The 15,673-nt window shown below is 42.2% G+C and overlaps 1 protein-coding gene across 27 annotated transcripts in view; it reads left to right on the top strand.

Moving 5' to 3' along the window:
• Nucleotides 1–15,673, top strand: part of AGAP1 (ArfGAP with GTPase domain, ankyrin repeat and PH domain 1) — a 254,020-nt gene that overhangs the window by 93,923 nt on the left and 144,424 nt on the right. For all 27 annotated transcript variants that reach the window (XM_015867761.3, XM_085552896.1, XM_085552894.1 and 24 more), the window contains one exon: nt 8,841–8,968. In XM_015867761.3, coding sequence (XP_015723247.1) covers nt 8,841–8,968 — 128 coding nt within the window. The remainder of the gene's footprint in view (nt 1–8,840; nt 8,969–15,673) is intronic.

Raw genomic sequence — 15,673 nt, 5'->3', positions numbered from 1 at the left:
TGTCAGAGCAATCAAACATTTCAGACTTGTGTAATCAACATCCCTTTGTAATGTTTTCTGTTGTGTAGCAAACACTTTAAGCTTCAAAGTTTGTTATTAGCATAGATTGTTCTTCAAAGGCGATTCCTGAAACGCATTGCAAATCATCCCCTTTCAACTAATCCGTATGCATATGCAAATCCTATTGAAGCTTTGCTTCTCTGGGCTGAGCCCGTGTGTATTCAGAATTTAAAAGTCTGAATGAATACATGGGGGTGGTGTTTGTATATAGTAAGGCACAATGATTGTGGCATCAGCCTTTCTGTACTCCTTCCTATGCCAGAGAGTGCCAGCACTGCTGCCAAATTGTAAAGCTATGTGGTTTTTTTCTTGTTGTGCAGAAAGAGAATCCTCAAAACTGCTTGTTTAGTCATAATTTAGTCTTGCAATCAGTGTTATGAGGTGGTTTGCAGTGGCAAGTCTGTGGTGTTGCAGGAGGAGACTTGTGATACAGGAGCTCGTTTTCCTGCTCTGCATTGACACCTGAGTTCTTGGGACAGAATGTGCTCAAGAAACGTTTAGATGTTGTACTGAGGGACATGGATTAGTGGTGGGATATTGGTTGGAGGTGGACAGTTGGACAGGGTGATCTTGGAGGTCATTTCCAGCCTTGGTTATTCTGCAATTCACTGACAGTGCAATGCTATAAGAATGTTCCATACATGATTGCTATTTGCTTAGATCAAACTCTTTTGCATCTTTTCCTTACACCAACAGCATTTTGCTAATAAACATGTCAACGTGTCCTTTTCAATGTCAGTGTTGCAGATCTTGAGGTGTCCGGGCACACAGGATGCTGCTCTGTTCAGTACCTTCCAACCTGTACATTTTGAATAGGCTGAAAATGGTTTTCGTTGCTACAAAAACCATTCTGAATGTAGAGCTTCAAAACCCCTTGTCTATCTGAAGTTAATGAAGGAACGTTATTGGTAGGTGGTGCAATTTTTTTTCCCTAGAAGATTGGATTTGTGGCATAAAACTTTTTAATATTAGTAAAGACACACTGGCTTCAAGTCTGTATCTGCCAGCTCCAGGAGTTGGGAGCGTGCAAGTGATGCCTCTGTTGGTGATACTTCTGTATTGAAAAGATAATAATAACTGAGAAGTAAATCAGCTTCAGTTTAGCATGCATACAATTGACTTGCTCCCATCATTTATGTCTCTTCTGATGGCTGCTAGGGTTGCTTGTGTCTTAGGCTTCATAATTTACAGTCTGAAAGAAAGGTGTGTTTATATTTAAGCTGAGCAGTAGCGCAACTAATGAGAAATGCAGGAAATTTATAGCACTCGGTGACCGATTGGATGAGTATCCATAGACATTAATTGAAATGTGAGGACTCCCAGCTGTCTTTCAATTAAAAATAAATAAATTAAAAGATATCACTTTGGGCAAACAAAACTCTTTGCTATGTGGTATTTTGTAAGCACTCTTGGTGTTTATGAAGGATGGGGTTGTGATGGAGAGGTGGAAGGCTGGAAGTTGGTTGTTTTGTTGTTGTGACAGTTTGCCAGTGCTTAGATAACTTGTTCAGCTATAGGAACTGTTAAGTTTGCACATACAGAAGTATTGTACGTTCCTTATTTTACAGTCTGAACTTGGAATCAGTTGTCTTCTCCCAAAATATATCCTCTATGGGATCGTGCATTTTGGCCATAACTCAGAGTGGAGATGTGGCTGCAGTCAGCAGTGTCACAGGACCCATTCTGGTCAGCAGAGGGGCAGGCAGCCCTAACTGCTGGGCTGGGAACATGTGGATAAATCCTTCACGTTAATCTCTATTAGCAAAGCCACGGAGCCGGTCGTCACTAAAGAGATGGCATAGTGTGCTTCTGTGCTGTCACTTTGTAAATGTACCATTCTTGCCAAAGCTGAGTCTTGTGAAAATGTCTAAATTTTCCCATTAAGTGCTTAGAAAGTAATAAAACTAAAGCCATTAGCCTTCACTCGTCACTTCTGTATCAGGAGAAATATTCTCCGGCGCCATAAATCTGATGGAGTGTTCGACGTTTATATCATTCGAATTCATTCTGTGGAAATGGACCTTTGGAGGTAAATTGTGTTAAGTAGGGCAGTTTAAATATTTAATACAACCTTATTGTAACAGTTAGCAAATGATTAAAGCTCTGAGGGGCGCGGGGGGCAAAGTGCAAAGGCATGTTCTGTGAGATCGATGTGAGGTGCTGCACGGTGCCGCTGCTCTGGACTGCTTGGCTTTGACAGCCACAAAGCGAATAAAGTCATTAGCCTTTGGTGTGGAGTTGTTGGCTTCATATCTAACTTTGGCTTGGGGGCAACCGTTCTGGTAAGGGGTTACTTCATCTAAGGGTTTTTTTTAGGTGTCAGATGCTTTCCAGGTTGTCTAGCAGATTTATTGGCATGTTTGCTTACCTAATCTTCAGAGACAGAGATTTGCATCAAGGTTAAGAATAAGAGAGATTTAGTGTTAACCATATATACCCATGTAAATAAAAAAAGGTACGTGTTGGTATTGATTAGAGGTATTAAATGCTGAGCCTTATGTATGTGGCTGTGATTTTATACCTGATAAAACAAGAGCTGTTACTCTGAGAGCCAAAGTGGAAACGTGAATTTCAGTGAAAGCATCACAAAAAAAAATCAAAGGCAGCATTAAATTGCAATTTTATATTTATTTTAATGGGAATTTGGTTTAAAATACTGCATGAGGATTTACACTAAACTCGCCCATTAGAGTGGAGCTTAATTACAACCGAAATAGTGTTTCCTAGTTTGGAATTCATGTGGTCAGACGTATGCATCCTATTCACTTGCATTACGAAATAGCCCTATAGTTCTTGAAACCTGTTTGAACCTGCAGTTATAAGATCATTTTAACAGGGTGAGAGAGTTGTGTTTGTGATAAACTACCAGTGTAAGACCAATGGTGAAGCTTTCAACTTTGTCATGTTTCCCTATGTTTGCATCATTTCTAAAGAGCCTTGCTCAGTTCCACCTCGTTTTCTAGCTCCTGATTGCATGATTCCTTATGGTTGAGGTGTGAAGGATGAGTTTAGGCTGCATGTAGAGCTCTGCAGGGTGCCGGGGCTCTGACTTTTGTGCTATTCCAGCAGTTGGAATTAATGTGATTGAAGTTGCTTGGTAAATGCAGTCCATTGCGCTTTATCTTAGGGCTTTGGTACCAGACAGGTGAGTAAACCCACATCTCTGTGATGCAGGTAGCCTGACACACTCAATGATGCTTGAAAAGCCATGGCAGTCAGGTGAATTACCTGTGCTACAGCTGGTATGTGGTGTGCCAAGCTCTCCTTTTAAAAGATGAATGTAATTTAGCTAGTCCATAAATTGAAGACTTTACAATAACAGGCCCAATGGCTTTAAAAGCGGGTGCTTACATTAAGGCTTCCTATTGAAAAGTATTTGCGGTGTTACTTGCAATGCAATGCAATTTGTGCATTAAGATGGAGGTAATCTTTGTGTAAACTTGTAGTTAAAAGAAAAGCGTTGGTGATTCTGCCTCTTCTGTTGAGTTTCAGTCATCCATGAGCGTTTCAGCTGAAAGCTGGTTTTTCTCTAAGTGGAACAGAATTTAGTGCACGTCTTTAGTGCTGTTCAGCTCTGACCTGAATCCAGTGTTTTTACTCTTACTCAGATGCAGTGAAAAATAAACAGTCTTGGATGTGATTTTATGGGAAACCAATTTTTATTTAAATTAGTGGTAATTCAGGAAGGCTGTTTTCATCTCCTTTAAAGCTGTGCTGCTCTCTTAGCAGTAATAAATGAGAAGCATCACCAAATTTCAGAGGGGTTGTATGCCCTTCCATTATTCGGAGCGTTCCTCGGTGAAAAGCAGTGTAAAAGGCGCAGCGGTGACTCTATTCATCGCCTCTGGGGAAGGAAAGCAGTGATGAAGTTGTTGGTCACTCTGGATATTTTCCAGGACCTGCCTGAAAAACAGACATTTCTCAGGCAAGATGAGATTTCCCTAAATGAAGCCATTGTGCAGCATAGAGGTACCGCTGGGTTTAGATATAGGAATCCGGATGAGACAGCCTTACCTTGAGTCTCCAACTTCTTGGAAGGAGCGTTTTCCCCTCAGTTCTCTGACTTTCTTGTCGGAGTATAGACTTGAATGAAGCTGTGCTAATGAGATTTTAGAGACCCAGCTGCCCCTGCCAAAGCAGCCCGATGCTTCTGCACCAGAAGTTGACATATGAACGGCCCTTTGAACCGCTGAAAGACAACTCTGTCAGATCAGTTACTCCGGCAACAGCGTTTCTAATGGTGATTAGCTCTGAAATTGCACACAATGAGGAGTTGGTTCATTAGGGAAGCCTTGTTCTTGGTTTCAGGGAGAGGGTTGACCTGATATCCCAACCTCCAGTGCTTTCAGACATAGGAGAAGGCAGCCCGTCTTCTCCATACTGTTGAGGGGGGGAATGGGAAAGCTTTGTTTGTCATCTGTGGAAATCAGCACAGGTTTTCACTGCCAACAGTTAACTGAATGGGTCTGTGAAGGGGCTGTGGTGGTTTGCATACAGATCTGCCCAGCCATGGGAAGCATTGCAAGGGCATGCAAGTGCTGCAAGGCCACTTGTGGGCTGCTAGACCACCAAGCCTTCCTACTTTGCTTTTGCTGTCCTTCCAATCTAAAGGGAATCAGGTTAGTGGGAGCTGCACGCAAACAGCAGTTTACTTAACAGAAAGCCCTATCAAGATGAAAATGGCAGGAGATCGGTTTTGTTGTTGTGAGCTGGGTCAGTCAGGGAACAAGAGACGCTCAGGTGAAGAGCTTACTATCCCAACTCACACATTTTATTCATCTTCCAGCTGAGGAATTTCACGTGCTTTTGATTAACGAGACCTTTAAAGCCAAATATATTTTCTCATCATTCTCGTTTGTGAAATGAAATTTGCATGTACAACAAAGAGGCATCAATCTTTCCCAAAGACCAAATATTTGCTAAGCGTAAATTTGCCTGGTTTATAACTCTAAATATTCTTGGCATACCTCCATTTATTTTGAGAGGAGTCCCTAACTTGGCAAATAAATCATATTTGCTTTATACCTTTATGGCTTACAGTGAAAATATCTGTTAGTTTGAATGTGAAAGCAGAGAGAATGCAGTTTGTGGGGGTTTTTCTCCAGTAGCTAAAATATGTCTCTTGGTTATTGTTGATGCTCATCATGCAGATTAATTGGTATTTGTTTGTTCTAGAAACGTATTTGTATTAAATTCAGAAGCACAGAATAACCTTATGGATGAGATGACACCTGATATCTTCAGACCGAAAGTATTTCTGCTTTCCTTTCTTTGTTCACTTTATGGAACAACACTCACTTAGTTGCATAGCTTTCTTTGGACTGATGTTTCAATATCAAACACCTTAAATATTAATCGAAAGCTTTTGACTCTAAGTAATCTTTGAAGAACCCCAGGCACCTGTACAGGCTGGGAAGAGTGGTCTTTGAGAGCAGCTCGGCAGAGAAAGACCTAGGGGTCCTGATAGATGAGAAACTTAACATGAGCCAGCAGTGCGCTCTGGCAGCCCGGAAAGCAAATGGGATCCTGGGCTCCATCAGGAGAGGGGTGGTCAGCAGGGATAGGGAGGTGATCGTCCCTCTCTACTCTGCTCTTGTGAGGCCCCATCTGGAGTACTGTGTCCAGGTGTGGAGCCCTCAGTACAAAAAAGATATGGAGATTTTGGAAAGGGTCCAGAGGAGGGACAGGAAGATGATCAGGGGGCTGGATCACCTCCCCTATGAGGACAGGCTGAGGGAGTTGGGTTTGTTCAGCCTGGAGAAGAGAAGGTTGCGGGGTGACCTCATTGCAGCCTTTCAGTACCTGAAGGGAACTTACTCCCAGGAGGGGAGTAAACTCTTGGAAAGGGCTGATAATAGCAGGACTAGGGGAAATGGTTTTAAGTTAAAAGAGGGAAGATTTAGGTTAGATGTTAGGGGGAAGTTCTTTACTAAGAGAGTGGTTAGGCCCTGGAACAGGCTGCCCAGGGAGGTTGTGGATGCCCCGTCCTTGGAGGTGTTCAAGACCAGGTTGGATGGGGCCATGGGCAACCTGATCTAGTAAAGGTGTATGTTTGGTGGCCCTGCCAGGCAGGGGGGTTGGAACTACATGATCCTTGAGGTCCCTTCCAACCCGGGTCATTCTGTGATTCTGTAATCTTAAATTGGCTAATGAAATACACTGTTTTATTGCCAGAAATACTGAAGGATTGACGTGTACCTCAGTTTACAACAGGTGTACCTGAAGAGCAGTGCTTACTGATGGATGTTTGTCAGCAGGGGTCCCACGCAGCCGCTCAGTTGTCTGAACTGTTTGGTTATTGCTGCTGCTGTTGGGAAAACAATATTCGTGCTGATCTAGGAAGGCTTTGACAGAGATGCTCATAGCTCCAGTGTGGACCTGGATGTGCTGGTTTAAGGATTTTTCCTAATGTGGAGTGGTTAACGAGTTGTTGCTTTGAGACATGATAGAGTTGTAATAACAGAAACAGGCTTGGGGGCTGAACAAGAAGTATAGCCAGTCTCTGGTGTTCTTATAATTATGGTGTATTTTTCTTCTGCTACACAACCATTTAACTGTGTATTTTTCCTCCCTAACTACTGCGTCTGAAGATCTCAGCAGCAGGAGTTAGCAGGTCCGTGGGGTTTTTACTGCCAGCCATTTTAAGTTTTGTGTATTTCGGGGCTTTTTTCTCTGCAATAGAAGGTGTAGAAAATGTGATTTTGCAGCAGCACTGCTGAGGAGAGATACGCGGAACCCCTTTTATTGACTTCTGATAGGCAAGATTTAGGTTTCATCTCTCCTCTCAAGGTAGCTTTAGAAAGAACACAGTGGGTCTTTTGACAGTCCAGCGATTGCCCCGCAGATGATCAGTCACATCTTTCATATGTCGCAAACTTTGAAGGGTCACGGTACTCCTTTAGGTACTTCAGAAGCTCGAATCCCCTTAATATCCAAGGGCAAGTAGCCCCGAGCACTTGAATATTGAATGCAGTCTAATTATGGAGTGACAGCTCCATGACTGCAATGAAAGAAGCAAAAACTGCTTGGTGTCTGAAAGGAGGGCAGGTCGCCTAATGAAGGAGGGGGAGAGGTGGGAAGGATCGTGCTCTGGTGGGGCTTGTTGCCCAAATGGAGGAGGAATTGGGAAGGTTTGGCAGCTCAGACGGGGAGTTCCATTAGGGGGCATGTCATCTTTCTGACAGAGGGAAAGGCTGTGAAATTTGAGGGTACGAATGGTCTCTTTTAAAGCTTGTAACCCAATTTTAAGAAGGTAACATCAGATCTTCTGCTGTGATTTTACCATTTTTGCAGTTCATGGCATCATTTGCCCTTGGCGCTGCTCTGTTATCTTTGGAGTAGAATTTCCAGCTACCTTGTAGCTTACCCTTCATATTTCCAGCTATGTACATTTTTATACGGATGACATTTTGCCTTATTACAAATCTTGGCTTGACGGTTGGGCTTGTCCTTTGTGATTGTGTTTACAACACATCTGGTTGGAGCACTGCAGCCAAACATCCCATCTTCCTCCTGTTCTCACCATTCAGTGTCTGCATTTCTGTGCACGTGGCACTGAATTGGGCTCATACAATCATGTCTGTTTTTTGTAGTGCTTCAGCTAGCATCCAAGTAATCCATTTGAGTAGGTAAGTTCAGACTCCTTATGGAGAGATGCTTGGGCAGGCCTGTGTTGTGTTAGTTAACGCAATGCTGCAGACGCCTGCGTTCAGGCTCAAGGAAAGAAATTAATGTTATCCTTGACTAATTACCCCACCCATAGAGAGCAGAAGAATTTGCTGAGAAGGTAGCGTGGTTTTAATTCAGTTTTGGTCTTAATTTAGGTCTTTAGGACATGATGAAGACAAATCCATTGGCATACGTTAAAGTCTGACCTCAGGTTTGCTCTCTACATCCACTAATGTGGCTTAAAATATTTTAATATATGGCTTTCTCAAGTCCGGATCGATAAACCAATGGTTCTGAAATGACAGAGCGCTACGATATTCCTCTGTAATTTAAACATGATTAGCTGATGAAGGTTATGATCAATATGGCAGGGGAAAATAAATTAATTGATATCATCCTTTCAGGATGATAAGGGGCCTATTGGAGGTGGAATGTAAGTAATGAAGCTGCTTCTTCTTATATACAGGCCATTTTTTATGCAATATATTCTCACTAAATCATGGTCACGCCATCATTCATTTACATGAAGAACATAAGCCACAGACCGGTTTGTTATTAGGATTGCATTTGAGGGGAAATTGTATGCTTACAGTGCTAAACAGTACCTCTATTTTGTACTGTATCGAGGAATTTACATAATTATCACTTGATGTTCTCTGAATAACACAGACTGAACACTGTTACTTTAATCACCCCAAGTTTCTATGTAGCTTCTTAAGCAGATGCCAATAATCATTGCAATTCTGTCTTGCTGACCTGGTTTGGCAGAGACAAAGCAAGTGCATGTGGCCTCCTTATGCAAAGTTTCATTGTAGTTTCTTGCTTTTTGGAGGAAGAATTAAGTATTAATGTAATGTTCACATCAATTTATGTATTTGGTTTCATGTTAAGCTGTGCCTGTAGTATCTGAAATCGTATGACTTTAAAATGGAAGAATTACAGGAGATGTGTGGATGCTGCTGTGTTTTAGATGAGCTCTGTTTCCTTTTAGATATATACATATCTATATATGCTGCACCCTGTTTTGTATTTTGTATATTCTGCATATTTTGGACTTGCCATGTTTTTCAGTGTAATCTGTAGCTTACCTGCCCATATGTTTTGTTTTTCAGTTGCTCAGAAGATCGTTGCAACAAGGAAGAAACAGCAGCTCTCCATTGGACCCTGCAAATCCCTACCAAACTCTCCAAGTCACTCATCTGTGTGTTCTGCCCAGGTTTCTGCTGTACATATCAGCCAGGTACAGCCTCAAATCAGTGCTTGCCTTAAGCATGAGCCAATAGGTTGCTTTTCATCTAGCGTATGTAATGTCGCTGCTCGTTTTCCTGCTTGATATAGGCAGTTGGCACTTCTTGAAAGGTATCAGTGATCTGTAGTTGAAAGCAGTATTTTTAGTTGTCTTTACTTTGTTTCATGTAACTGTGGTGGTGACTTTGGCTTTAAACCACTTCATAGTACTGATTATGCCCAGCTGCTCTGGGCAGACCAGTTGTCACAGTAGCAGGATTTGCTGTATGGCTTTTTAAAATCACCTCACAACATTTTTGGCTATTGGTCTCATTCAGTTGTGTGAGCAATAGTACCTGGTGTATCTCAGTGCTGGGCACTAGCATTTTACTTTTGTTACTCACTGTGTGCAGTTGTAATTGCCTGTCTCCATTAATCTCAATTGAAATGATTCCACTTAACGGCCTAGTGGTATATGTCACTAATGACAGAGGAAAATGAAACAAAACACTGCCTTTATTGGTGGCAGGAAAACATGCTGGCCTTGATTCCAGAGGTACAGTGTGTTTGGAAACATTTGGATAATACTTAAAATACCCACCATCTCTCCAGGCAGATCTATAAGTCTTAAATGCCAGTAATGTCTTCTGAGGTTACATAGCAGTCTTGAGCAACCCATTTCACATTTTGTTCTGTCTATCAACCCTTCTGCTTTTGAGCAAAACCAGTCACTCCTTTAAAGTTTATACCATGGGATGAAGATTCTGGTTCTCCTGGTCTCCTTTTGAACCCTAATGGAGGCCTCCACCATCAAGTTAACTCTGCAGATGTGGATTTAGCTGTAGAGTTGTTTGCAGGGCGACATTCAACCCAAGTACCATCATCAGATTGTGACTCTTCTGAAGAACTCTAGCACTTCATGGTGAAATAATAAGTTCTTCACATGGAAGAATTTCTTCTGTTTCTTGATGTATATGACGTTCTGACCTGGTCATTTCCCTTAGCACTTGGAAGTGGCCCACTGCATAAAATGCTTTTCTCCTGCTCCAGTTCCTCCAGACAGTTCTATAAGCTCATACTTTTAGACCAAGATGGATTATGCTGTACAGATTATCTTTGGTTCCCATCTCCTGTTCAGTGGCCAAAGAGGAAATTTGCTGTAATGTAAATGTGTTACAGCGTGTTTGAATGGCACAATGTCCAGTTGTGGTCTTAGATCTAATCAGGACCTCTTTTCCTCTGCTGATTGTCCTATAGTTATCTAAGACATCCTACAGAGGATAGGTGATGCTTTTTACAACCCAATTTTAGCCAAATACGTCTCTGTTTCACATTTTCTTAAAACAGTTTTGATTGATCTTCATGTTGATAAAGCTTGTTTGGTTAAGAACATCCAATATCTCTGTTCTTAGTAGTTTCCTACTCAAGGACAGTTTGGACAGTAGCAGCAAATATCATATTCTAGACAAGTATTCCACCTACAGAACAAACTTCTTGCCAGGAATAAGAACTGTTTGGGAAAATCAGTTTAACTTACATGCTAAGGATCCCTAAAATCTATTCCTATAATCTGGATATAATGTTCTTTACCGCATTTGTTGGCTGACATAATTAATTAATGGATGTGATTGCCACTGTGCCTAGAGATGCCTGTCTTCTGAGTCTGTGTCATGCTTTGGACCATAAACCTGCTTCATGTCCTTTTTTCTTGATGCAGCACTTAATGGCAGTAGGACCTTGTTTAGGGTGAATATTTAACCTTGACTTAAAAGAATGTTACAAATGCACTTCTAAGTTCTAGGTGATTTGGGGGAGAATTTGCCATCTCTGATCCTGACCAGAGGATTGGCTTGTGTTCTTTAGAACATCTTTTTGGACATTATGATGTTTCAGTGAGGTTTCCCTCCATCAGTCAGAAATGCTGTCTTTAGAAGGCACTGTCACTTCTCTACAGGATTTAAGATCTTCACAAGTAGTGGTTACATGGATCACTGCACATAAGATGTTTTCCTTTCTCTGGTTGGATTACTTTGGCAGTCTTACCTCTTCAAACTCTGCAGATGATTCTGTGTCCAAGAGCTTAACCTTCAGAGGAGGAAGAGTACAGCATCACTATACCCAGGAGAGATACCCACTTAGCATATCTTGGGGTAAATTCTAAAGGTTAATCCGTGCAAGGACTTCTACACACAGTAGTTTCTGTTTTCAGACCATGAAAAGCTTTTGTGTTTGGATGTGTATCTACACTTAGGTTAGTAGTTGTAGCTGGTGAGCATCTAGGTCTCTTATCTGGACAGACAATACTCTTAGGTATGCCTGTGCTTAGGTACATATGTATTTCCAGTCTGCTGTCTCAGAGAATGTGAGATGCTTCCTATCCCAATGAGAAAACTCCTCTGGCTTTATTTGTATTGTCAAGGTGAGGGTTTTACCTGGAAGCCTTCGATAGCCAGAGTCCATAACCCCTGGTGTAAGCAATTCACATCAATACAAGGGCTTTCAGAGCAGTACAGAATGTGTGCTAAGTATTTTTTTTCCTCAAATCCAAGGATAATGGTAAGTACTAAATAACAGGGCACCGTTATCTTATTTACGGTGGGGACCGTTTGGGATGAAATTCTTTGTTCTAGTTTGCATAATCAAATAGAGAAGTGAAAATTGCATTTGGTGCCATTGCAGCACTCATCATCATGTTTTGTATGTGCAAGATTAATTTTAAGTCATCTCTAACGTTCATTTAAAATAAGCATTGTGTGTGTGTATATATGTATATATATATACACACTTATAAGTATACATATTTCCCTTTATTCATGTCCACAGTGCACATGTACAGGGAAGTGTGCTTTGCAGCACTTGGATGTTACATTTCAGTTCATCTGTTGGTGCACTTTTACTTCTTTTCTTAGCTGTCCCAAGACCATATTCATATTCCTATTAGTTTTTGCAAAGCCTGCTGTTTTCTCTTCCTTTCTGAGGTCACTTTAAATTTCAGGCTCAGACTTGATCTTCCTTTGGTTCATAAAACAGTGGCTGCAACTGCAGTATTGAAGCCTGTTGACACATTTTGTTAATTGAAAGTTATTAGTAGTTTCACTGATGGCTTCTTTTCGATGTGCCAGCTTACTGCAGCCAACTTAAGATTCTCTTGGTTCTCAGTCTTGAGCTCTGTCAGTCTGATAGATCTGACAGGAGAAATCTAATCTTTCCTCTGCCTTTTCATTACAAGAAAAGGCAAAAGCTCCTTAGATTAACCAGTCCTAACACATCCCAAAGGATGTGGTTAAACTGCATTGTTTTCCTGTTTTTGGTCTTAGTGTCGAGGCTTAGATGTACTGAAATCTCAGCACTCGTTTATCTGGGTGTAGGTTTGAAATCTGGTGTGAAATTTATATTCCATGGCAACACAGTCAAAGCTTTGTGGCTTTTGCTGAGGCAAGGACTAAACAGTTTCATCTTCAATCCATCTTTGGATGCGTGCCTGCCTATGACCAAAATCCCTTGAATAAATTGGACTCCCACCTATAGTGCTGTCAGATAAAAGGCAGAGATAATGGGACTTATCAGAACAACGCTGTATACAAATGCATGGAGAGAAAATGTCCCAACTAGGGAGTTTTATGTGACACTTCTGTATTCCTGCAGAAATGCATTTTTCCTTCCTTTCCCCAAGAACAGAAGGTGCAGAAACCGAATGTGTTCTGTCACAGAGTACGGAATCGCTGCTTTTGATCAAGGTTTGCTTTATTCCAGCTGCTTCTAGGCTCCCTGAAGCTCTGGCAATCTCATCGGTGTTAGATGTAGTACCTGCTGCCTTCGTGTTCTCCTCAAGCAGTGGTTGGGATGGTTTTTCTTGGTGGGTATCCTGTTATATATGGAGAGCAGAAAAACACTGATTCCACTCCTTTTGGGTAATTTGATAAGAAGTGAAGGTTCAGCTTTATTCTTCCTTTGCTGTCATTCATTGGTTTTGCCTGATGTTTCTACTGTATGCTTTATGAATTACTTGGTACTGCCAGGTTTATGAAAGTTGTAGGTGAATATCTTGCAGCCTTTGTGTAAGTGGCTGGTTAGGAACATGCCCCTAGCAAACGCAAGGAGAAGTCCAACTTTCTGCTAATGCAAGTTGCAGCTTGGCTCCTGGCGTGCAAGATGAACTCACTGGTTTGTTTACTGGTGGTACTGAGACAAATGAAAGCTAACATACATGCATGAAAGTGTGCCTTTTGGGGTGGTTTAATCCTTTCTCAGCACAGAACTGTGGATGGTGCTCTATTCTTTATTGAAGAAGGTATCAACAAGAGTCTCATTATAGGCTTTTAAAGTCTTGTAGACCCTCTTGGCAGCATTTACCTTTGAGGTAACTGCATTGAAATGGCAAAATTGCACACATTGATACCAGAGTGAGATTCATGAGTTGCTTTTGTCTTGTAAGGGTGTGGTGACAAATATCTGTTAAGTTTGTGCTTGTTGCCTTTGAGGTTCTTACAGCACTGGTCCACATGGTAATAAAGATTGATATGTGTATAGGTGCTAGAGGTATTCTGTAAATGGAGTATTGGCCAGTCGTGCAGGATGCATTCTAGGAATAATACATATCCATTAAATGAAGGACTTTCAGGCTGTTCTGCAGCAAAACATACAAGTACATAAAAACATACACACAGGGAAAGATGTGTGTTTCCCTAGCAAGATGTACTGATTTCTCGGGTATCTTCATGTCTTGAGAGCAGCTCAGTGGCAAAACTTCATTGAAAAGGTAATGTTAAGGTGTGTAGCATCCCTATGGGCTTTAGAGTGCTTCCTTGATTGGTTTTGACTGCCACAGATTTGGCCAGTTTGTCTTCAGTTAGTAGATGGGTTTATATTTGATACACGTTGGGTTATGTCTGGCATAAGGAAGACTGTTCTTCAGATTCACTAATGTGATTTTTGTGGCTTTGGATGCTAAATTCTGTGGATTATGTTTATATTGCCATGGAGTCAGTGCTTGACTCCAGTGAAAACATGGTGTATTTTGAAACAGCTGAGCTGCCCCTGGGTGTGAAGCTGCCATGCCCAGCTGGGGTATTTAGGGGACTGGAGAAAAGGATGGTGACTGGGAGAGGTAATGGGCAAAACCTGGACTGGGTGTTGCCAAATGTTGTAGCAGGTGTGGAGAATTTGTGCTGCAGTGAAGAGGCAAGTGGTAGAGTGTAAGTTATTCTTTTGGCATTGAGGTGATGCTATGTGGATCTTTAATGTGGAGAATGATCTTTGTTGATGGAACCGAAGTTTGTGATGGTCGTATCATTAATGTGATAAATGTGTATTTTAATCACTATTATTAAGTGTGTTTCTCACATAAGTGAGTGTTGTAAGGTACTGGGTTTAGATGCTGAGGTTTTGGTGGTTGGGATGGCAGAGCTTAGCATTGCTCCAGGTTCATAGCCAACCCCAGCTGCTCTGGATGGGACCCGCTGCTGACCAGAGTTGGTCTATGAGCTATGCTGGGGTGGGCCTCTGAGAGAGCAGATTTAAGGAAGGGGAAAGTGCCTTTTAATGGCAGCTGGAAGAAAGAAGTGAGAAATGTTAGAGAAGCAACCATGCAGCCGCCAAGGTGAGTGCAGGAGGTGCTCCAGGGGTGCAGCAGCAGTTCTCTGCAGCCCAGGAGAGGACTGTGGTGCAGCATGCTGTCCCTTATAGCCCATGGGCACCACCTGGAACACATCTCCCTGTGCAGCTGTGAGGGAGCCCGCAGTGCAGCAGGAGGACTGTGGGAGCTGCTGCCCTTGCAGCTGTACTGGAGCAATGCCTGAGGGATGGCCCTGTGGTATGGAGCTGTGTTGGAGCCATGCTTGTAGAGCTGCAGCCTGTGGGAAGCCCACGAAGGATCAGCTGGGGAAAGATGGCATCCATAGAAGGGTCCCACATGGAACAGAGGAAGGGAGTGACCATGGAGGAGCAGCAGAGTGTGGAGCATTATGGGCTGCCCACAGCCCCATTCTCCCTTGCCACTTGGTGGGAGAAGGTGGGAGAGAGTGTGTGGAGGAGGGTGTTCTTGTTTGCATTGGTCTGTTAGCAATAGGCAATGTGTTATGTTAATCTCCCTGTACTGAGTCTGTTTTGCCCATGATAACAATTGGTGAGGGATCTCCCTGTCCTCAGCTCGACCTGTGAGCCTTTTTCATTGTATTTTTCTCCCTGTTCTTTTGAAGACGAGTAAGAGCACAGTGTAGTGCTGATGAGCTACTTTGTTAAACTACCAGTTACCTTTTTTTAGTTAACTAAAAGATGGAGCTGCATAATAGTCAAGTTTTTCAGCATTATGCAGCAGAACATAGCTACATCCCTTTGTTTTCAACAGCTTGTGGTTCACATTCTGTCATCAGTGTAAAATATTTTAGTCCTTCTTTGTACTGTTGTATAAGAACAGAAAGATCAGGCTTCTTTATTCTTCAGGCATGACCATTCTTCTTTTCTTCCACCATCTTCATCACCTGTTGTCATCTCTTTTTCCCTCCTGTGCTGAGCCTTTCAGCTCTGTGGTTCTAATCTTAGACGTGTCCAGCACCTTCAGTTCCTGTTATTCATTATTTGCTTAAATTTCCTTCTTTTCCCTCCTCAGTTTGGCCAAGAGGGCAGTAGGTCCTTACCGCTGTGGTCCAAAAGCCATTCCTTTAGACCAGTTACGTGTTTCAGCATCTCTGGTCTCCTTTTCTAGTGCCATTTCATAGTT

Source organism: Coturnix japonica, chromosome 7 (assembly GCF_054131305.1).
Source record: "Coturnix japonica strain WE chromosome 7, WE-NBRP24, whole genome shotgun sequence".
Lineage (NCBI taxonomy): Eukaryota > Metazoa > Chordata > Aves > Galliformes > Phasianidae > Coturnix > Coturnix japonica.
The sequence above is the reverse complement of the archived record's forward strand: the minus strand, read 5'-3'. Positions and strand labels throughout refer to the sequence as shown.